General features: G+C 39.9%; 2 protein-coding genes across 2 annotated transcripts in view; both read right to left on the bottom strand.

Moving 5' to 3' along the window:
• Positions 1-24208, bottom strand: part of LOC146634429 (protein NLRC3-like) — a 219527-nt gene that overhangs the window by 121427 nt on the left and 73892 nt on the right. The gene's annotated exons all lie outside the window — the stretch shown is intronic.
• LOC146634431 (protein AF-9-like) lies at positions 1362-3220 on the bottom strand. The gene is made up of 5 exons (XM_085377832.1): positions 3141-3220; positions 2243-2335; positions 2066-2132; positions 1852-1923; positions 1362-1484 (listed from the first exon to the last, which is right to left on the bottom strand). Exons 1-5 carry the CDS (start codon positions 3218-3220, stop codon positions 1362-1364), a joined length of 435 nt encoding a protein of 144 aa, XP_085233958.1.

Here is a 24208-nt window from a genome sequence, read left to right as displayed (position 1 = left end):
AGGTGAAACACATCCACACCTCAGAGTACCTGTTAACGGTTCCTCCTGCAGGTTTTGGGTCGGTTGTATGACTCCACGTGTTAGTGGATCTTTGTCTACAAACATCCTAAACCAACTGAACCCATGATCTGTGCTTAGGCAGGCGATCAGAAGCAAAAGCTTAGTGGGCAGGACCTCCTGAGAGGCAGCTCTCCTGTACCAAAGATGAGTGCTCAGCACAGGCGAGCAGCCATTCATGCCCTGCTGTTTAAACAACATTAAACAGGTTTTTAAAGCAGCCGACATGAGTTCATCTGGTATTTAAAGCTGGTAAAATGAGTTCACTTTGTAGAGCCGAGTAACAGGACCACAGTAAGATTAAAAAACAATGTCGATCATTTTGAGAATAAAGTCAAAAATCTTTTTAGAGAAAAACACTGAAATGTGGCAATTACAGTCGTTTTAAGTGCCACAGCTGCACTGTGAGCTGGTGAAATGCTTCAGGATCAGGTTTAGTTGCAATAACTAATCTGCACATTTCCACTTTATTCTCAGAAGGACCTTTATGTTAATGTGCTCCCTACACTCCTATGTAGGAAGGACACTTTCAGCAGGAGACAAGGCCAAAGATTTTTGTAAAGCTCCAGTGGATTCAAAGTTCAGAGTTTGCATAAAGGTGGCTTTAATAAAGACACACTTACAAATAAAGTTTTTTTAAAGCTTTAACTCCAGAACAAACTGGAGAAACTTCTCAACTTTTAGTTTTCAGACGACGGCGCTCTCAACTCAGCACGCTCGCCGTGATGTGTCACTTTGTATCCAGACCTCCTGCTGGATTCTTCTTCATATTTCACACGTCTTTGCAAACTGTGAGGTCGCACACAACAAAACAGAACAACAGAGATGCATCTGTGCGGACGCTGTTTGATCCCAGGGAAATGAATGAATCGGATATCTGATCGGAGACCGAAGCAGAGTAGTGTTACTGGTCAGACTTGTGCCTTATAGAGCTCTTCAAAGTCCTGTTTCACTTTTTTCCACCCAACACACACGCACACACACCTGCAAATTAAATTTAATAAATAAGACGTACAATGTTGTAAGGCAAAGTTGATCATGCACTTGTCACGATAAACAACAACATACATGGCAGCAGAATCACTCCCACCCACCAACCCTTCATATCAAGCTTTCAGATTGTTGCCTGCTGACATCCTGATCTCGTACATCTACCCCCGATTTCTGCAGCAGGGTGAACTCTTTGTTCGGGGGAGTCGAAGCAGCAGGCTGGACCCACTGTGAGGTTTAGACACGCCAACTACAGCTGGAACTGATACAGGACGAGTCAGAGGCTCGGATCCAGCACCCAACTGCTATGTGCCTCAGGACGTCCCGAGATAGCTCTGCAGCTTCCTTACTGTACTTCTGTCCAAAGAGCAAAGGTCAAAGTCAAACGTAGTGTTTGTAATGTGGAAGTGTCCGGTCTCTTCAATCAGGTTTACAATCTGCAAGACAGACAGTGAGAGTGGTGGGCACAGGCTGGGTCAAAGTAAAGTCTGCAACTATTAACTATTGTTATACATTACTACTTCATCATTATTATTTCGTCTAAGGTCTAATATTTATTTTAAACAAGCAGATTTCTTTATGCAGTCATCTGCTGCAGGCACAGCACGCTCTCAGCTGGCCAATCAGAAGAGAGCTTCGACCTGCGCTAACGTGTTTCCTCAACTGGTCGATTTAAACCGTGTGAATAAAATCTGAGATCTGAAAATCACTGAATTCAGTTTTTACATCTGACACGGATCCCAAACTTTGTAGAAGTGGGTTTGCGTCTGATGGACGTATCGGACACTGCTGACATCAGCTCACCTGTTGCAGTATGTGACCTTCTCTTAGTGTCATTAGTCTTTTATGCAGCTCCACCAGCTCATCCAGGTAAACCTGAAAAGCACACAGCAAACACGGCTGTCATGATGTAGCAGTGGCTGATGGTAACAAACCCCAAGACATAACAACACTTTCTATATTTCAGAATATTTACTAGTCTACTCCACATCTAAAAACCAAAGACACTCGTTCTCACCTTATCACACTCCATGCTTTTGTCTTGCTTGCTCTGCTTGGTGGGACTTTTTACTTCCACTATCTGACAGACAGAAGAGCAAAGAGTCACCCAGGGTCACGCACACACCTGGATACTGTGGCTTTCAATCATGCTGATCTAAGACATAAGCCAGTATATTACTGATATGATTACCTGTTATTAGTAGACTTTAATAAGGGCGGGGCCTCACTGCACGACAGCGGGGAATGGGAGGAGCTGTCACTTCTGCTGCCATCACTTAAACTAATCCTAAGTATGAAGTCACAAAAAACAAAGACATTAAAACTGTTGTCTCAGCTGTTAGCTAAAAACCGCTAACAATGAAAAATCCCCCATGAGCAGCATGTGAGAGAGTGGGGACAAAGGACGGTCTTTAACAGGAAGATGACTCTCGCAGAATCAGTGTCAGGGAGGGGCCTGCTAGATCAGGGGTGTCCAACTCCAGGCCTCGAGGGCCGGTGTCCTGCAGGTTTTAGATCTCACCCTGGGTCAACACACCTGAATCACATGATTAGTTCATTACCAGGCCTCTGAGAGCATCAAGACATCATGAGGAGGTCATTTATCCATTTGAATCAGCTGTGTTGGATCAAGGACACATCTAAAACCTGCAGGACACCGGCCCTCGAGGCCTGGAATTGCCCACCCCTGGCATAGATGATAGAAAAACGGTCAACTGTTGGAGACGGAGACGATCTGGTTAAGTTATGCTTTTTGGCCAAGGTTGACGGCACGCCTCCACCAACAGGATGGTGGAGAGAGTTGGAAAGAGCTTACATGAAATACTTGAAAAGTTAGTAAAAGGCACGTTGAAAGAACCTTTAGAAACTGTCCCAAGCAATTTTAACCAAGATTTAAATAGCGGCTCTTCATCATTTTACAGGTTTGTTGTTAAAGGCTGGCTCTACTGCACAAACATGTGAGATACAAAGTAGCCCTCATAATAGCAATATCCTGGTTAGAAGGAATTCATTACCAATGTCTGCACACAGCTCTATGAAACTAAACTAGTGTGCGGTTCAGCCATTCGAAAAGCTGCCCTCGGGCTACTAACCTGTGCTGGTGGTGTGCGAGGTGTGCTGCTCGATCCGTGTCTGAATCCACGTCGTCGTCGTCCGAGTGCAGATCCTGCATCACTGACTGCAGCGGGCCAAGCACTGAGTGGAACAGTTCAATAAAGCCTCAGTCATTGCAGTTTAAACCTCAGGAATACAAGCAGAAAGCTGCAGATTGTGACTAGAGCAGGGCGATATGGCCAAAAATATTTATCACGATATATATTTGAAAATTTGCGATAACGATATAACTGACGATATAATTGATGCGAGACAAAATACAACTCCACAACATTACTAGCGCAAAAAGACAACCTTCCATTTATTTTCACTTAAACAAGAAGCTGGTTTTTATGTACATTAAAGCTTTATAAAAATGGAACAGTGCAAATGCAAATTCCTTGCTGAAACTTTAACCAAAAGGCATTTCCAGTAGAAATGGGCTGACATATCCTGAGCATAACCATGTATAATATCCACTGAAGTTAAAAAGAGGTGCTTTGCAACATTAAACTGCAGTGTGCAGTACGTATTTTTCTGACCATAAGGTGCATGGGATTATAAGGCACATTAAGCGAAACAAAGCAGTCAGATAAATCAAACTTTATTAAACTCATTCTTCTTGCTTCCTTCACTTCTGTACCATTGATTCATTAATGTTGAATTCTCTGGCAGCTGCATGTTGTTGCAGTATATTAATGACTAACCTCGTATTGTGGATGGATTATCTCAGCTGTTCTCCTGACTGAAGTTTGGTCCGTTTACAGCATCCTGCCATGCGATTGCATTTGTCTCTAACTATCAGGAACGTTAACTTTTATAAGTGGAAAAGTGTTAGTGTTCGTCCTCCAGCTTCACTGTTTATGTTATGCTAACATAGCTGTGTCACTAGCGATCACGTAGCACATCATTATATAGCAGCTAGCCCAACTTCAGTAACCCTACAAACGTCACTGCTGTTTAGTTTCCTGTCTTCATTTATGTTGGAAGTGATAGCAGAATTGTACGTTTGATTTTTTTCAGAAATCTCTGTCAGAACATGCAATATCATGCTTAGGTAACTAGCGAAACTAGCGAGCTAACTTCCGCTAGCTCCCTGCTAACTTCTAACTCCGTTAAATGTAATAAATTTTGTTTTCATGGATGCCTGGAAGTTAAACTTCATAGTTACACCTGGTAAAGCAGCAATGCTGATCGTTTTATTAAAGATGAAAGAATTTAGACAGTTTTTAACTCTCAGTGATGCTGCAGTGTTCGTTTGACCTGAAGAATACAGAGTTTAGGACCCAGATTACTCCCAGATTTAAGAGCATCTTAGTCCGACAAATACGACAATAACGACGGCCGCTTTTTTACAAACCAATTCTGGTTCATCTGATTCACTCAACAATCGGCCATGTGCGTATGAAAACAAAGGCACTGCGCATGCGCGTTTTACTCATATTCTATCGCGATATTTCATTTTCCTATCGTTGCCCAACATTATACCGGTATTACTGTGAACGGTATAATATGGCCCAGCCCTAATTGTGACGTTGGTACTGTAAAGCTCAGCAAATGTGGAGATCTGACTTTCAAAGGGAACACGCACACATCTCGAACTCTACATAGCTGACTTACAGCTCTGGTTTTCAATTGTTCTCATTGCTCAGGAAAACAACATGATTCTTTCATGTTCTTCAATCTCAAAATGATTTTGCAGCCTCTCTTACGACGTCTTCAACTTTCTGAACCGACTCAAAGTAAAAGTTTATAAACCAGGGCTGTGCCCGTTTGTTTACAGGCTCAAAGTGATACTTTAAGAAGATTTGTGGTAATAATGTTTCTGATCATTTACACAAAAAGATATTTTCGGCAGCATTTCTAAGTTTGATTAAATGAAGGGCATCCCATGATTGCTTCCAATGAGCTACTGTCACTGATGACACAGCGCCGTTTGCAGCAGCGTGAAAGTGGCACGGCACTGCAACACAGAATAAGTCAAATGTAGTACAGAAACAGTCGTAGTTTGGCCTGGAAACTTTTGTTAAACAGTAACTAAAGTAACTTAACCTTGTGACTTTTTAGGAACCTGCACAATATTTTCACAATAAAACTGAAGACTCTCTTCTACCTGGGATGTTGGGTCATGAGTTGAGCTTTTTAACCTGCTGCTTTGGTCTTGCACCATGTACTGTATCAGTAACTTTCATCCACTGTTTGCTCTTCCTGTCACATGACGTCCTTCAGCCACACTTGGTGGAGTCATTTGTTTACATTTGGGTCACACACAGCCTGACTGTAGCGCACAGTTTTTTCACCTGAAGGGCTGAAACAGGTTCTTGCATATGTTGCAGAGCACTGTGATTGTTGGAGGTTCCTGAAGTTGCTCCACTGCAGACTGACACATGTGGCTCTCACTCCCAGACATGCCCAGGCTTGTCTCTTAATTACATGCACTAGGGATCATAACCACCTGGTGTTGCTATAGCAATGATATCTCAGTACGACAGTTTTGTATCACGTAAGAATTTGTACCAGTATGATTGCAGATAATATGATATACACAGCTAGTTAATGCTTCCATTTTACAATAATAAAGCTTATGGTTTATATTAGAATATGTAGGAGGGATCACTCTCCTCAGCCTTCCCGGGAAAGTCTGTGCCAGCGGGCTGGGAATGAGAGTTCATCCACTGCAGGAGCACGATGTAGAGTGGCTACATAAGATGCAGGTTCAGGCATACCAGGCAAATTCAAGGTCTGGCTATACCAGCATGGTATAGTACCAAGACTCATTGGCAAGTCCTGCATGGGGCGTTAGGGACTCGGGCCCACCCACTTCCAACAATGGGCAATAGCTGAGCCCTGGCTGAGGAGAGGCATGGTCCGAGCTACTAGTAAGCTAACATAAACTAACCAACCCAGTGACATCACATGCTGATGTCGGTAAACGTGTTATATAAACTTAAACTTTAAGCACTTACTTCTTAAATCGAGCTGCACAGACAGCGTTACCTTTGAGAGCAGGGCTCAGTGGTGTAAATTAGCCTTCATACATGTAGCGTTTCATGTCCACTTTAATGATAACAGCTAATTATCTCAAATCGTGAGCATGTTAAATTCCCACCAAGCAGGTTAACGATTATGGTAACTGTGTAACACTTCAGTTTTCTTTACATTGGAGTTTTGCTGAGTGCTGTGCATTGTTGTGAATGTCAGCTACATGTGTCGTAGTGAGGAAAGAGGTTGTGTGTCTGCCTGTGTGCAGGGGTGCTGCGTGTCAGCTGGAGGCGGTGAAACAACACTGTTCAATATCGATCCTGCTGCTAAGGAGCGTTTAATCCAAACAGTGTAGCAACCTTATGACAACCATACCACAGTCTCTACAGGGCACACAATAAGTGTTAGGCTACCACTGTGTACTTGGTGTTACGCTTGCATGACAACAGACTGTTGGACGCATCATTTTGCTTTCTTTGATTTCTACCAGTGAGTGTGATAAGTTTATGTCAGCTGGACCTAAAGTGATGTTAAAAACACTGTTTAAGCTTCACACTGCCAGACTGAATACTTCCACCTGTGTAACACAACAGTTGGACTCACTATAGTCTCGTCACATCCTGACATCACCCCAGCCCTGTCCTCTGTGCATTGTGGAAAGTGACGATGGGAAAACATTCAGACACTTTGTGCTCACGTTAGTTTTCCTCTCCCAGATTCTCCCAACAAGCAGCTGAAGATCTATTAGGATAATTGTTGTTATCACAGTTAATATTCCAGATTTATCTGATTACATCTCAACACCCCACCACCCACCCCCCTTTGTCCTGTGCTGTTGTTGATTTGTTGAAAAGAAAAGTCATTAACAAGTGAATTAAATTCTTCTATGGTGCTGCTGAGCACACGCATGTGTGCGAGGCGGCTGTTTGCTGGTTTGCTGAATGGCACTGAACACATGTGCCTGTACAGTTTAAATCAACCAGGACCATAATGAACCCTGACTCCCACAGACACTCAGGATCCACCTGCCCAGTAAGTCACCCGCTAACTGCAACTATCAGAGCCCTGACCTTCTGCAGAGACGAGTCACACTGAACACAGCAAGTGTCCCTGCTCTCAGATACAAAACCTGCCTTTAAAAGTTCAGAGTAATGAAATCAGCGGTTCTGATTCTAGAATCTGTAGTCTCACACACATGTGCAGAGCACTTTTGTTGTTTTGGTTCACATCGGTTGATATTCTGCTGCAAACAACTAATGAGAACATTTTCTAAAAGCTTTGAGTGTCCATCAGGATCCTGTAGAAACAGCTTCTGGCTGCAGCCGCTGTGGAGCTCCACAGTAACCGGAAACACGTAACTTCAGTTAAATCGACTTTGACAGCGAAAACTAAATTGCGTTTTTGTTACTATTGATGCTGCTGATAAATAAAAATGGTTTTAAGTGTTTTTTTAACACTCTGGGTTTGTTCAGAAAAATCCCCTAAATTGTTCGTGGCCAAAAGTGACACTTGCTGTTTCGCTGATTTATTATTTTTTTTACAGTACATCGCGTTGTGCGTTCTGATTGCTGTAGACCATTGTCAATCAATCTAATCCAGTGTCTCCTGTACAGGAGCGGTCCCCAATAGGCCCACGGACTGGTCCTGGTCCGTGAGTCTTTTGGTACCGTTCCGCGAGAGTTGATCCTCCGGTGTGAAATGTATGGTTGTAGTTGTGTGTCTTATTTTGAAAGAACTATTTACGCGTTACCATAGCGACCAGAGAGCATTAAAAAGCAGAGAGGAGGATGTCACTGTCATTGTTGTTGGCGCACAGCTCAAGTCACGTTTATTATTATATTTACAAAATACCACAGTTTCTTTTTTTATTCTTTTGTTGTATTTATCCGCGACACCTTAAAGGTCGTTCCCTGAAAATATCGTCTGACATTAAAGTGGTCTGTGGTGCAAAAAGGTTGGGGACTCCTGCTGTACAGTACAGAATGCGTTTAGCTTGTCGAATTTACATAAATCTTCGATCGCTAGCAGTGTAACTCTGAAGTGCTGCACTGTATGTTTGTACGTTTTCTCCCAAACAAACACAACAATGCCGACGAAACGTTTTGCACCCTCAAATGCACCTTTAGGTTTCATTCCATGATACTGGACTTATGTTTCTACGAAGGTTTGAACTCTAAGAGCGTTTAACATGATAGTGAGTTATTGATTCTAACCCTAAATCTATCCAGTAATGTCTGCACATATTTTCAGTACTGATTTTAAAGTGTTTTAATCCTTCTGTCACTCAGGGAACCCAATAAGGATTCAAATACTTCAAAAGTCAACCAATGACATTGATGTGTAAGACTATTTAATAATTATTTATTTTTTATATTTCATTTATTCATTCATTCTTTGCACTGTGATTTAACCCATCTTTGTGTAAAGCAGGGGTGTCAAACTCCAGGCCTTGAGAGCCAGCGTCCTGAAGCTTTTAAATGTATCTCTGCTGCAACACACCTGAATAAAATTATTAGGTCATTAGCATGACTCTACCCTACTCAAGTAAATTTAAATAAATGTAAGTACATACCACCAGGTAGCTCCACTCGTACCCAGTGTAACGGGAAGTGAGAGGGTTAGGTTTTGGCGCTTTGAATGTTCAGTTGTGTGATGCAGCGATTAACGTTTGAGTAAAATATTGGGCTCCCTCGTGTCTTCCCTACATTCCTCCACAATGTACGTTTTTGCAAAAATTTACTTCTAGAAGTATTTTTATTGCACGATGTTCATTCACTCATGAGCTGCTGCAACATGAATCAAATGGCTGAACTGCCACCTTGGCGTGCAGTCAAGTTCTACAGTCTGCTAATGATCTAATAATAAGTATTAATATTCCTCACTCACCTTACTAAATGTTTGTGAACACAGCCAGAAACATTTGCATCACAAACACAGACTAGTGTTTATTAGCAGAAGCTTTTGGGTGGTTGCTCTCAAACCTGTGTACAAGTTGAAGCATTAATGGTCCCTTCACTGATTTCCAGGTATCCAATGTCAGGGCTAACAGATGGATTCAGACGCAGGCAGCGTTCTGGCAAGCAAAGGGTTGGCAATTTATTAACACAGAAGGGAAACCACAGTGATGTGTATATACAGTGAATGGGGCAGGGCTTCAGGGCTCCAGGGGAAGGAATCCACACTCGCTCTCCACTCGGCCCAAACTCCGCCACTCCTCTTCTTATGCACACTCGCTTCTCCACAGCCACTCTCGCTCCAATTTCCACTTATGTTGACACACACAGGGATCACAGGTCAGGGTCCGCCACCAGTTCCGGGGAGATCTAAACACAAAGAGTCCAATTAGATCAATACGCCACACAACACTGAGAGAGTTTGTCTTAGGAGAGCTGAGAGCACGAACATGGGAGGTTCAACATTCCAGTGCCGAATACTCCGTGCCGCAGCGTTAAATAGGCAAGGGGGACGCCGCCTGATCAGCAACAGGTGTAGAAATCACCACAGATACGTGGGCCAAGGGTGAGAGCCCACAATGAGCTCCACCCAGGGAAGCAGGAGAGAAAACAAAACAAACCTGTGGCCAACATGAGCGAGCCGGAGAGGCACAGGGACCATGACAGCCAATACCAAGTGCACAAGTTCACCCCAGATGGTTCCTCTTCTCTGTAACTTGGAGGATGTGGAGTAGGCTGTATTTTAATAAAAGACATATCAATCAATCAATCAATCAATCAATCAATAACCATGTCTAAAAACAACACAGGTTGACCAAAGTGCTGTACACAGTAAAAGAAAAAGTAAAAAGTAGAAACAAATACACACAATGAACAAAACAAAAAATAATCCCAAATTTCGTTTTTTTTCCTGAAGGGGTCAAACACTTTTATGCAAGAATGACAGCGAGGTGAAAAACCTTCACCCGCAAGAAAACTCGAGCTGTGACTCATAGTACGAACACACACCTCACAGTAACACACTTTAATTGTTTAATGTGAACTTTTTGCCAAGCTAGCTAATCCTGACCAACACACCAGACACAGAAGATAAAGGAACCATGTTTTACTGTTAGAGACAGAAAGGTTAAAACATTTTGGCAGAGGGCTAAAAGGGGCTAAAATTACCCAAAAAGAAATTCCATTTGACCAAAAACACTTAATTTTTAAAAAATTAAGTATATAGTTATGAATAATGAACAAATAATTAACAAACTGGGGTTTATAAATCGTGTAACACATCCTTATGGTAAGAAATTTTACCTTAATGCGTTACATGTGTTAGAAGTCAATGTATCTTTAACAATATACTCCTTATTTTATATCTCCTGATCCTTCACAGAGCTGCATGAACCTGTTGTTGATGTCAGAGAGTCAAACTCTACTGAAGAGTGGGTTGTTTCCTGTTCAGCCACTGGTCGACCTGCTCCCACTGTAACACTCTCACAACAACACCTCAGCTTCTCACAGTACAACACTGTCAGTGTGTCCAACACCAACGCTACATTCACTGTCACCACTACAGCTGTGCTCTCAGGTTCACGTAAACACAGCACACAGGTGGGATGTGCAGCACGAGTGCTCTCTGCTCCTCACAGAGAGGTGATGGAGACGATTCCTGAGGTCCAGCAGACGTCAGATTATCAGTGATGGTGAGAAACTGAGATGCAATAACAATGCATTGTGGTAGTATGCATTTTCTCTTTGATCAATAATTGATGTATTCATTTTGATCAGTGTCACATTTTTCCTGCTTTTTCAAGTTTCCTCCTGGATCATTGTATTAGCTGCAGTATTGGTGATGATGGTCTTTGTCAGTGTTGCTGCTCTGCAGTAGGCTACTCTTTAAAGAAAAAGACCAGATAACTTTCATTTTTCATTTCTTGTCATTTTTTTCTACACCAAAATCTATCCAATAATATCTGCATAACATTTTCTACTTGTGATTTAGTTATTAATTCTTTGCTTCATGATTCAATCGGTCTTTGTCTAGTATTAAATGTTATGTTTCCCATTTAATCCCACTGGCTTTAAAGTGTTTCACCAGATTTTTACGAAGTATTTCCAGTCTTTTGTTGTCTCTGTCCCAAATGTTCTGAAATGTGTTGCATGTATTAAAAGAAGTTGGACCAAAAAATGTACTATGTACTTACAAACTTACATTTATGAAAGCTGAACAAACATTGATGTACTTGACTTTTGTAACAGTGAAAAGGCGATCTGTTTTTATTGATAAATATATATGTTTGCATTACTGTTATTTAGATTGCCATGTTAGAACGTAGCAAACAACATTGTTTGTTCCTCTATGGTTTCTTTATTTTTACAAATCTAAATGTTTTTTGTCAAAAGATTAATAATTTCATATTGAGGTCAGATGGTCAGCAGTTTTGATGTTTTTGCAGAGATTTTATTTTTTGCAAAATAGCACAAGTAAACATTAAAAGTAGTTCCTAAATCAAGGCATTTATTATTAAGGCGGCCATTATTATGGCCCTGTGTGGGAAAAGTGATTGCCCCCTAAACCTAATAACTGGTTGGGCCACCCTGAGTAGAAACATCTGCAATAAAGCGTTTGGGATAACTGGCAATGAGTCCTTTACGAGGTGCTGGAAGAATTTCTGCCCACTCATCTTTGCAAAATTGTTGTAATTCAGCCACACTGGAGGGGTTTTGAGTATGAACCACCTTTCCAAGGTCACAGCACCTCAATCAGATTCACGTATGAACTTTGGCTAAGCCATTCCAAAGTCTTTATTTTGTTTTACTTAAGCTGCTTAGAGGTGGACTTGTTGGTGTGCTTTGGATCAAGTGCACTTCAGCTTGTGGTCGTGAACAGATGGCCAGACATTCTCCTTCAGGATCCCAGAAACTGGATTCTGTTCATCTTGACGTTGCATCTCCAGACTGAGAGATCTCAATTACTTTGTTTCTTATTTGCTTCTGAATTTCCTTGGATTGCGCCATGATGTGTAGTTTTTGAGGATCTTTTGGTCTACTCTACTTTGTCAGACAGGTCCTGTTTAAGTGATTGATTCAGCACAGGTTTGGCAGTAATCGGGCCTGGCTATGACTATGGAAAAATTGTATATTTTCTATTGATAAATGCAAATATTTTATGTCTGTTATGTGCATTGCCGTGTGGAGAATATAAGGAAAAAAATTGTGTGGTTGACATTGTTTCTTCCTCTTAGATTTCTTGATTTTTTTTTTAAAATTGCAATAACTTTATGTTAATTTCAGTGCACTTTCACATTTCTTTAAATTCAAACTACAGTCCTGTGAATAACTAGAAACACTTCTAGCAGCACAAATGTGAGGTAATTGTTTTCTGCTTGACTTTATCAGTCTCTCATATTGTTGTGGAGGAATGTTGGCCCACTCTTCATTACAACGTTGCTTCAGTTCTTTGAGGTTTGTGGGCATTTATTTAAGCACAGCTCTCTGAATGTCCCAGGTTGAGGTCTGGACTTTGCTTTTCAGCTATTCTGCTGTAGATTTGCTGCTGTGTTTGGGATCATTGTTCGACTGCAAGACCTAAACTTTACCTATTAAACAGTTAACTCTGTATTTTACACTTTATGTGAATATTGTTGCAGATTTCAATTATTAATGTTTTTATAACTTTGTTCTTTCTTATATTTAATATTATACAATATTTATACTTCATTTCTCTGTCTTCTTTTGAACACTCCAGCACAGCATCACTATAACTTTGTCCTCACTGAAAATAAAGCTGTTTTATATATTTCATTGCAAATGTTTCAAGCAATTTGTAGCTGTATCTTAAGATTTTGTTAATAATATAGTATTTTATATTGTTTTTTTCCCCATATTTGAGAAATATTTAACATGTAAAAGTCTGTTTATGTACAATTTGGTGATATTAGCCCTGATTTTTTGAGGAACTTGTACATGAAGCAGATTTCTCAGACTTCAGATTTGAAGGTTGTTGTCATATAATCTAAATGATGGCAGATTAACGTTCCCTACCTCTGTCCTACAACCACAGGACTCCTTTGCATTTGACTGATAGAAATTTCAAGCTCAGTGTTAATGAAGATTTCAAAGGCCTTAGTGCAGGGGTAGGGAACGTCTAAAACCTCCAGGGACACCGGCCCTCGAGGCCTGGAGTTCCCTACCGCTGCCTTAGTGTGAAAGGAATGAAGCTGTAGCGCCTCCCAGTGGTTGAAAAGAGGTACACAAGAGGTTTTTGCAACCTGCTGTTTAATGAAGGTAATCAGCTGGGACAAAGGTACATTATGAGAATAATATCTCTGACAAACCTCTCCCTCAATTAAAAGATGCATTTTGATTTACATGAATGCATTTCATCTTCTCTGCAAAGGCTACACAACCTTCTTTGCCATTTGAGTGTGTCCAGTCCAGCTGAAACCAGCTCATTACTGATGGCATGAAAACGATCTGTGAGGTAACATTTTTACTGTCATTCATTCCTGTTGAAAACTTGTCACGTGTTTGCTTAGGTTCCTCTCAATAATCCTCCCGTATCCTGTGTAAAAACTACCCGAGCTTAAAGTATACAGACTGCCGGGAGGGGCGAGACGGGAATTTTCATTGCATATATATATATATATTAAAATACAGATAGAAGCAGCCACGAAAACATAGGCAAGAGAGAGCATAGCAGTGTCGTAGATGTAGCCAAATAAGACAGATAAATTAAGATGGAAAATCCCCAAAACAAAACCCAATCTTTAGTGTGGGAGCATTTCCATGTCACTCCCAAAGGTGTAATTATTTTCAGCGACTGCAAACTGAACACAAACTTTTCATAACTGAGTTTGTTTCTTCAGTTGTATTTTGGTAATGCTGTTGTACAGCAGGGAAGCAAACACAAGTGCTAACGCTAACAACATCCAATCAGGATTTATTGGTTAGATCAAAGCTAACATCTGCATTACATGTGAGCACTACACATGTTATTTAACATATATAACGTATAAGATTTTTACATCTTTCTCTTTCCCTCGAGAAGAACTGCTAAAACTGTAGAAATAACATTACAGAAAAGCAGGACATGCTCAAGCAAAACATTATAGAAAGTCTGTCACGGTTCTGGGTCAGTTTGACCCAGTATTTTGAGTTGTCATGTTTTTGCAGGTTTAGTTTAGTTCCATGTGTCATTTTCTGTCTCTCTCTCTATGTCGAGTCTGCGTCTTAGTGTGATGGTTTCTTGTTCCTGTTTTATTGTGAAGGTCTGCGTCTCATGTGAGTGTGTTCAGTTTGACCTCTGTCTCGTCTTGTTGATTATTCCCAGCTGTGTCCACCACCTGTGTGTAATTCCCCTGTGTTTCTCTGTGTATTTAAGTCGTGTCCTCTGTCATTGTAGTTGCTGGTCCGTCTGTGTATCCACCATGTCTCACCCGTGTGTTTGTGCTCTGTAGTTTAGTTGTTTCCAGTCTAGTTTAGTTCGTGCTCCATTTGCTGTTTGTCCATATTTATTTTTGTGTTCAATAAACCACCTTCACTTCTCCACTACTGCCTGCGATTGGATCCTCATTTATTATTTTCACACGGCTCTCCTCACCCGCCGTGACAGTACGGACCAGCCAGATATGGATCCAGCGGCAGTCACCCCACCTAGGGAGCTTCAGGAGGCCGTTATCGACTCTGCTTCTAAATTGATTTACCAGCTGTTAGAGCATGAGGGAGAAGCGTCTCTTTACACTGTGGAAGCCAACCTACAACACCTTATTTCCAGTTACCCCTGGTTATTGGACTCACTGCATCCGCTCGTACAGAATTTTGTTCTTCACGAGCTTCACCTACACCCCCCGCCGCTACCGCTCGCCTGCTCATGCAGTGATATCATCAGTGACAAGTCAGGTGATAGAGGCTAATGCAAAATGGTGTTTCAGTGAGGCAGAATTTATTATGACAATACATTTTTTTTAAATACTCAGTATGAATTAAACAGGTTAAAGGTCAATGCTCTGTTGTAATATAAAGACAAAATGATTGACAGCAGCCCAGCAATATCAGTAAAATGCAAATTAGCCACATGGTGCAATGTAAGGAGCTCTGTGATTGGTTAGGAAAGGACAGACTGGCCACCTCGATTTTTCTTCACTGCACATTGATCCATAGCTTTGCTCTGTAAAGGCTAACAAAGTGCTTTTGCTTTACAAAGACATTCAGCGTCGGTATTCACTCTTTTAAAATGCCACTGAACACTGGAGTGAAATGGAGCCCTGATCCTCAGAGTTTTATTGTTGCTAACATTTCTTATAGATAGCACAGATAGTGCCCCACTGCAGTAATCACTCATGTCTAGATATTCCTGTTAAAAGGGAGTTTTTCCTCCCCACTGTAACATGGCAAACATAGCAAACGGATAATCCAGCTGAAGCTTCAGACAGCCGTCAGACAGTGAAACACTGCCATCTGCTGGACGCGAATAACAAAGACGCTGCTTTGACGGGTGAGGGAGTTTCAACAAGTCTGCAACGACTCAAGCATCAAACTACAGAACTATTATAGCGGACATGGTGCTTTAATGGCTTCCTTAACGCAGGTCAGAAAGGATAATAGAAACTCAATAAATTATGAAATACAAAACTTACTGGTTCACTGCACACACAAAACGTCTCTTATTAGCACAACACTGCTCAGGGCTCAGAGGATATTCCTTATAACCTATTAAACCTTAGCATGTTATTTTGAAGTGTTACAGGTGAAACAGCCAACCAGTGAAGTTAACTGTAATTTCAACATTGAGCTACAAAAATGCTTCTTTTTTTTTAAATTTCTTTTTACAGTTTTGCAATTTTACACAAGTTTTATCATCAGTGTCACAATGACTGCTGCTAAAATTGAGTATGAGCTTTTTGTTGGTCTGATTAAAAGGTTAAATGTAAAAGCATAATTTAAACATGTGATGTGAGGTCATTAATTACAGTGCAGGTGTCCTGCTTTAGGATCATAAATTAATACTTCCAAAACAGTAAAGTTGTAGAGAATCTATGTTCATTATCGTTGCTAATCATGGAAAGACAAAGACGTCAGACTCTGCTGAAAAATATTACACCCTCCTACTCTCTGCACACAGCGCTCTGAGGGACCTTCCAGGATCGGGGATTTTATTTATTTTGTTCTTTCTTTGGTCTTACTGGTTAGTAGGTGGTGATTTTGTACCTGGTGATCTCACATTTGGAACATAAATTGCTTTGGAGCAGATTAGGTTCAAAGGATTTGAGTTGTTGCTAACCAAAGTCTATCTTGTACGGCCATGCAGCATCTTATCACATTTTGTAACCTGAGCAGTGAAATGATTGCTGTTTTAGTGCACATACACAGTGTGGGGATCAGTATCAGGACAATAAAGTTATGGTGTAAAAAGCTGCATCTGGTCAGAAGGAAAAGCACGCACACTTGGAAGACTTGACCATTTGCACAAAATGAATGGCTGACACTGGACAGATGAGAGAATGTGGATGGTCACACCCTCGTGCATTAAAGAGGGCTTTCAGTTCATTGAAAACACAAAACCAAACACACAAAAGACACAATGAGACAGCTGATCGGTTTGCTTCACTAAATCATCGACACAAGCCGTGTTGTAGAGGGTACTGCAGCCGTGGCAGGTTATCATCTTAATGTGGCCCTGACACTCCATCGTACGCCACAAAGCTGTGAATAAATGAAAAGCAAAGAGGCATCATCACTAACATAATAACTGTAGAAGTTATCCCGCTGCATTACATTTATCAGGATATCGTAATAAATGTTCATCATATGTTGCTTTGACCCATCATTGTTGTCATTAATATCGGTACGTGACACTGGACACTTCCTGTCATTCATATGTCATGACTTTGTGATCAGTGTAGCAGCTTGAAAATAACTGCTTGGTTAACAGCAGGTGTACAGGCAGGTGCTCTGATCAAATAACATGTTTGGCTAAAGAAACAGAAAATAAAAATATGTAAATAGGAACACCCACATCTCTACTTCTTCTTCTATTTTCCATTTCACACTTACAAAAAAGTTCTCCTGCGTAGGTGTTGAGACAAATATATGTCAATTTAATACTTCAGACAGGCCCCAGAGCAGGTCTGAACAATTAGTCCACTTAAAATCAAAACTGCAATTTGAAACCATGCAATTAGCAATTTTGCAAAGAAAACTTGGCTAGGCTAAGCTAAGCTAACTGTTAGACAAAGTAGAGGAGTTGGAAGAGTAAAGGATTGTGGTTAACTCCAGTTCAACTTAACATTAAATTAAACTGAATCTATTAAACTATTAGACTCAGAGGAGGTCGGCACAGGGACAGGCCTCAGGGGTCCAGGCCCACACGGTGAAGTGCTTCTTCCCCAACATCTTCTGATGTACTTCATTTATACATTTTGGTAATGAAGTACTTAAACTACCACCTCACTGATTAGTTATTGCAGTGTGAGCTCAGTTCAATTAATCAGGTCACAGTAGTTTAGCACTTCTACAGCAATCATGCAACCAGCATGACTGAGGAGGACACTGGGTGGACGGGCTTTGCAGGTCAGACTTTGAAACTATCTTTTATTGTCATTACGCCAAAAGCAGTGAAATTATATGCTGTCCCATTCAGTGCAAATAAAGAATCTGTGTTTACTGACAGGACAAAGCACTGAACATGATTTCATCTGTTAACCTGGACAAATTCCAAAACAATTCCTTATTATTTCTTTTTCTTAAGTAAAACCAGTAAAAGCTTCTACTTCAAAAATATGGACTTAATACTGAGATCCTGATATTTTAGACCAGTTGAATTTAGATGATCTTTTTTAGTTCGTTCAGTTTGCTGGTTCTAACGACGACGGTCTTCATCAGTTTTAATGTCACTGTGACTCATATCTCTGCATGGCTGTTTTGTTCTGAGTGCACTGTGACAATTAAGTTAAGATCCGGTGATCAGCACAGCAGCCTGGGAGTGACTGCTTGGTTAACGACAAGGTTTACAAGACCTGATCAAATGTCACACTGGAAATATTTTGGAAGTGAAACAGCAAAAGCAAATGAAAAAATGTAAATATGTTAATTGGACCACCTACATTGTTTCGAGAGCAGGGGTGAACTAAAGAGTGCGACCCATCACTTCAGTTTCAGCATATAATTTCTATTTAACACTCAAAAAAATCTGTTGTACAAGTATTAAAAATATATTCACAAATGAAATTTACATGCCTGAGATGAAAACATTACTCATACAAGTTGTCAGGTAAAGTCTATAGCACTGTTACATCTAAATATGGACACTGAGCTGGGACGATGTCACAGATCTGAGCCTCTGCACCTTCACTATACGTTTGTGTATGTCAGGCCTGTCCTGTATCTCTCCACCACCTGATCCAACACACCACCAAATCCTGATCAGCTGATCATCTCTGCTCCTCTAATCACCTGAATATCCAAGTATCCGAAAGTGTCCATCGATCTGACAATACAATTGTAAAATCGATCACTGACCTGTGCCCTAATGTGTTCTGTGCACTTGTGAACACACTTCCTTATGGAGTACGTTTATTAAGGACACTCTTTCATTAGCACACAGGTTCAATAACACAACAAATAACCTCCAATAAACCTTTTAATAAACTGTCATTGGAGGCTGATGTGTTCTCTCTTGGCTTGTTTTCTTGTTGTGTGCCACACAGAAAATAAATGCATGGTGTCTTAACTCACTGATACGGGGATATCAATGAGCACAGAGTCCAGCCAACGATGGCACAAAGTCAAACCTCCTTCAAGGAAACTGGAGAGTCCAACACTGGCATTGAGGCTACCCCAACAATATCAATATGGTGTAACTTCCTGCTCTAACTCAGGCTCCTTCCCCACAAGAAAGATGATATTTTATGTACTCGAAGTCAGACCTGGAATCTGCGGGTCAGGCTTCCTGGGCCCCCGACCCCTGACCTCTGAGATTTTCATGTCTTGTATTTTATAATATTTATCTTTTGTTCTCCTGCCAAAATTGTAAACACTGTCATCATGCCATATTGCACTGTTGTTCGATCAGCTTCATTGAATATACTTTTATATATACTTTTATCCTTTGTTTTGTTATACATCCATTTAAATCCTCATATGAAATTATTACAACCAACTGGTAGTAAAACAAAAATAAAAAGATTGTTCAACATTTTAACTGCAAATGGTCAATACACTCACTTTATTTGCCAAAAATTATACTTAAAAAGGGGAAAAAAGAAGTGTTAATAGTTTATTTGAAAGGTCAAAATATACCAACACATCTTTTTATTTTAAATCTATTTGTTTGTGCATTAACTTTTTTTCTAAAGCCAGATGTGGAAAAACAGGCTGCATCTACATGCAGGTTCTTGTGGTCAGTGGTCATCATGTTTGCATTATCTTTCTGAGTCACAAGCAGGGAAGTGTTAAAGTTTCCTAGAAGTGGTGGGCCAGTGATGTAGGTGTGGATGCAAAGGATTATTTGAGGTGGTGCTGATCAGAAGTATAAAAATCAAAGTGTCCAGATCCAAACACACTTTGTTCCTCTGTGACAGAAGTGAACTAGAACTCACAGCAATATCTGAACTGCAGAAGAGATCTCTGCTCATCTCCGTCTGCATTCCTCTTTTGCTAAGAACTTATTATGTATCATTTAAAATGATTTTCCTTTTAAAGCTGGGCAGCAGGCTCACGTTGAACATCTCCATAAACTGTCATAATTCTGCTGCTACACTAAACACTGCATTCGGTGAGCATACTAAACTTACGTAAGCTGTATATTTGCACGGTGAGAGACCTGTTTTTGCTGATTTGTGTTCAAATACAACAAGATCTTATTTAAACTGACTGTCAGATGTTGCCTATCCAGTTATGTAATGAACCCACTATATACATTAACCACAGACCCTTCACGACATCTTCATCACCTGCTGTTCCAGACAACCAACTTATACCTGAACCACTGCAGGTTAATCATCATCATTAGTAAAGGAAAAAAAAGGTGAGTGTCTTAATTTGGAAAAGCTTGAAATAAAAAATCCTATAAATTACACAAACAGATACGAATTGGAGGAAAATCCATAGTGTCTTGAGTTCTGTTTGATTTTTATTTTGCAGTGTGTCATTGTTACTACAGAGCACACTGAAACATGTGACAGGAAAGAATAACTGAGTGCAGAAAGGCATTTATATTAAATCGGATTTAAACTTTTTTCTTAATGAACCGGATCTATTATGACCTGGACTTTTATCTATAAAATGGGCTTGTGAAACCCAGAGAAAAACTCTCTCAATATATCTGTAGATATAAATATATATTTATCCAAATCACATCAAGTAAAAAAGGCAAAATGACAAAATTAAAAAAAATAATAACAAAAAGTATAAATTAAAACACAAAATTTTAAGGCAAAAACAAATATCTTGATGTCTTAATACGATGAATATAAAATATAAAGTAATACAACAAGGTTAAATATCTAAACATTTAAAGACAACTACTTCAGCTTTTCAAAGCTTCTTTTTCCAGTTGAAAATGACATCATCACGCCTGAATCTGCTTCCAGGAGCTGTCCAGATCAGGCTTGTTCAGGATATTTAGAAATCGTCCTAACAGTTGAAAAATAAAAAATAAACAGAGAACAAAGTAATATATATGATTATAAATAAATAAAAAAGAAAACTATAAATAAAACTACTTCTTTCATTTAAAGAAAAAGGTCTATCAGTCCTCTTGTCGTGTGTGTTTGCAGCTCACAAAGACGACTTACTGAGCTTCAGGATCCAAAAGGATGTATCTGCCAAATTCTTAATGTGGAAAAATGTCCATGTGTTTTCTTCTCCAGGAGACGATGAAGACACTGTTTGTCTGCATGATGCTCGTGCTGCTCTTTGCTTCCGGATTTTCCAAAGTGAACAATTTTCAACCAAGCGAGCACCGACCTGAAGAAACACCTTATGAAAAGTTTAGAAGACAGCATGTAGATGCTAAGATGACTGAAAAGCTGTGTAACACAGAAATATCAAATAGGAATATCTACAAAATTGACAACAGTTGTAAGGAAACCAACACATTCATCCTCAGCATTCCAGCAAAGGTCAAATCCATTTGTAGAGGTGATGGGAGGTACGATGACAATAGTGGCATGACGTATAGTACCGCAACGTTTCGCATAATTAAATGTAAGCTAAAGCATCAGGGAGCCAGGAAACCCAGCTGCCAGTATGAAGGCAGGCTTCTCACTAACAGGATCATTGTCGTGAAATGTGAAGGGAAGTTACCTGTGCACTTTGATCGGGACCTTCTGCCCTCTGAGCGCAACGATGGCGAGCAACTATGAGGAAAGAGTGGTGTGGAGGGGGGCGTGGTCTGCGATGCTGCTGCAGGTGAGATGGATGTACCTGCGCTGCATTTGCTATCACGCCTCGCCAACTTAAAAGGCTTTGTGCTGTCTGAGTTGTTGGTGTTGTGGATGTGTTGGCTGGCAGTCCACAGACAGACTGATTTACACAACTGTGGAAAAAATAAAATTAATGAATATAAAAAATTGGAAAACATAGATGTGTCATTATTTCATATAGATTTCAAATAACATACCATTTGATGTCAACATGTTTTAGTTGCATTTGCAGTGCTCGTGCTGTTATATTCTTATGATTCTGTTCATTTTATGAGTGTATCCTTCAGCCTTGCTTCACATATTTACTGCTGCTTGATCAGCTTTAGTCCTGCTAGCATCAGCACAGGTAGAAACAGATCACACATCAGAGAATCGGCCGTGCATCTAAATGCAAATGGAAACTAAAAATGAAAACATAGATAATGTGGAGCAGGGAAATTATTTTACTGCTATTGTTAAATAATCATCATTATTACCATTGCATTAATAATATAATCTGGAGTTTATATTGCATTCAGGGGTTGAACAGTGTGTGTCTTTCAGAAAGGCTAAAAGTCACAGGCTGACAGGAAACAGGCTTGCAGAGAGTTTGCAGAAGCAGGAAGTTATTTTGAGCAGCAGGCTAAGACGAGGCTTTAACAATGTAACAGATAGCTTTAAGAAGGCCTTAAGATGTTATGCATACAGTTATTATGTTGACCTTGTATTTCAGGTGCAGTTATGACTATTTTATACACAATGCATATCTGTGCTTATTAAAGAGTTGGAGCTCGGTCAATTAATTGGGGGTTGGAAGCTTTGTTCGGCGCGATGTCCGGACAATCTATTGTGCAAGTGACTTGGAGCCATAGAAGGAATTGCAATACATGCTTACAAAACACTTATATATCAGGTCATTTCATATTAAGGTTTAAGTAGAGGTTCTTGGTTAAAACATTTATTTAGTAGAAGACATACATATAGTCTCAGTGAGCCTCTGGTCTGGTAAAAGGTCAGAAGTGCAACAGGTGAATTGAGAAAGAGCATGTGGGGTCAACACACACACACACATGAGTTAGATTTATTTAGAGGAGAGATTAGTCATGTCTCGGCAAGAAAGAGGAACAATTCACTTTAAGACAAGAACGGAAAGTACCAGCCATGAAAATAGAAGATGATCTTCTGGGTTAAAAGTCATTGTGGTGTTGATCTGATCTATGTATAAAATGTATCTGTGACGCATGAAGGGGCGTCAGTAAATCAAACCCTGATGCTATAAAATATCTGTTTATGCTTTGATTAAGTCGGAGATCACTTGCTGTCGGCGTACAGAGTGTTCTTCCCACACGTGTGTAGTCATTAAAATCATTGTTTGACCAAGACCTTCTGGACCATGGGTGGTTTGTACTCTCCTTCCTCAATTTTGAACCTTAACAATAACTGAGCTGAACTTCATAGATCTGAAAGTTGACCAATGCATACATAGTGCTAAAAATCAGGTATCGGGAAAACACGTTATTTTATATTATGCTGAAGTCAATTGTTATCCTTTTTTAAAACTATATCATATAATAAAGTCTGTTTTGAAGTTTACTATGGTAAAAAAAATATTTTAAGGCTCTTCAGATATACTGTAACTTCATAGGTATGAACCATCAAAGCATTTTCATCATAAATATAAAACTTCATTAGGTAGATCTGTTCAAATACTCATTAATGCAAATATCTGATCAGCCAATCACATGGCAGCAACTCAATGCAGGTGTAAAAGGTGAGGTCTAAAAAGAACCTCTAAGAAAATATGAATCCATCTTAATCAGTCTTTAATTATGAAGCAATCGCCTAACTCCCTCTGACAAACAGACCTGTGGCAAAATTTATAAACCACTTTTGACTTTTTCCAAGGTGAACATTGTCTGGCAGCAGGTGCCCTTCCCCTCCCAGATCACGGTTCATATCTGATTTTCAGCTCTGAAGTTTATTTTTCTCTTCATAACAACTGTGCAAAGGATGATTTCTGAGGATGATGACTCATTTAAAATGCTTGGATGCTGACAATTATGCAGAGTCAGGCATGGAAAGGCTGCTCTTTGTGACAGGTGGGTGCTGTCACACATGGGTGTAGCTGCCAGCTGTCCTCGAGGCTTCACCTCTGCTAAACGTGTGTCTCTGAACTTGACCTCGTCTCATAAACTCTCCTGTGATTTTTATTTTGCATCCTTGGTTATTCAAATGAATGATTAATATATTAATATAAATCTATACAGATTTGTCCACACTGGATATGACAGTAAGAGTTAGTAAAGCTTTGTTAACGTGTCCCTCTACAGCCTGTTGTTTCTTAGTTTCACCAGTGAAACTGAATTAAAAACAAAACATAGATGACATATTGTTGCCTAGGCAACCACCAAGCTCCCAGTGCCTACAGACATTCACTAAAACATGCTGGTCATTGGATCGTTTGAATAAACACCTTTAACTAAATATCAATGTTTTCGACATGTCTTAGTTTACATTGTTACACAGTTATTATGAGAGAGCATGTCTAATATTTTTCCACTAAACAGTCGTCTTCTCCTTTGGTTTGTTTGTAACAACCATTTATAAAAACTTGTGTTTTGCTTTTGTTTTATTTTTAACTGCAATTCTGGTCGAGTAGCTTTTATAGTGTTAATTCAACATATACTACAAAATAAAATGACTTTTTTTAAAGTACATTTGTGGACATTTTATTTTCAA

Source organism: Diplotaxodon limnothrissa, linkage group LG3 (assembly GCF_057381915.1).
Source record: "Diplotaxodon limnothrissa isolate DT_005_m linkage group LG3, D_limnothrissa_male_GT1.1, whole genome shotgun sequence".
Classification (NCBI taxonomy): domain Eukaryota; kingdom Metazoa; phylum Chordata; class Actinopteri; order Cichliformes; family Cichlidae; genus Diplotaxodon; species Diplotaxodon limnothrissa.
Note: the sequence above shows the minus strand (reverse complement) of the source record. Positions and strands in the feature narration are given on the sequence as shown.

Bases quoted from the DNA above. Each gene is read 5' to 3' on its own strand.
- LOC146634431 (XM_085377832.1), bottom strand. From the start codon at position 3,220: ATGCAGGATCTGCACTCGGACGACGACGACGTGGATTCAGACACGGAT. The intron at 2,133-2,242 runs CAGGTAATCATA...CTCTTCTGTCTG, and splicing joins TTATTAAAGTCTACTAATAA to TCAGATAGTGGAAGTAAAAA. The intron at 1,485-1,851 runs GTGAGCTGATGT...TCTGTCTTGCAG, and splicing joins AAGGTCACATACTGCAACAG to ATTGTAAACCTGATTGAAGA.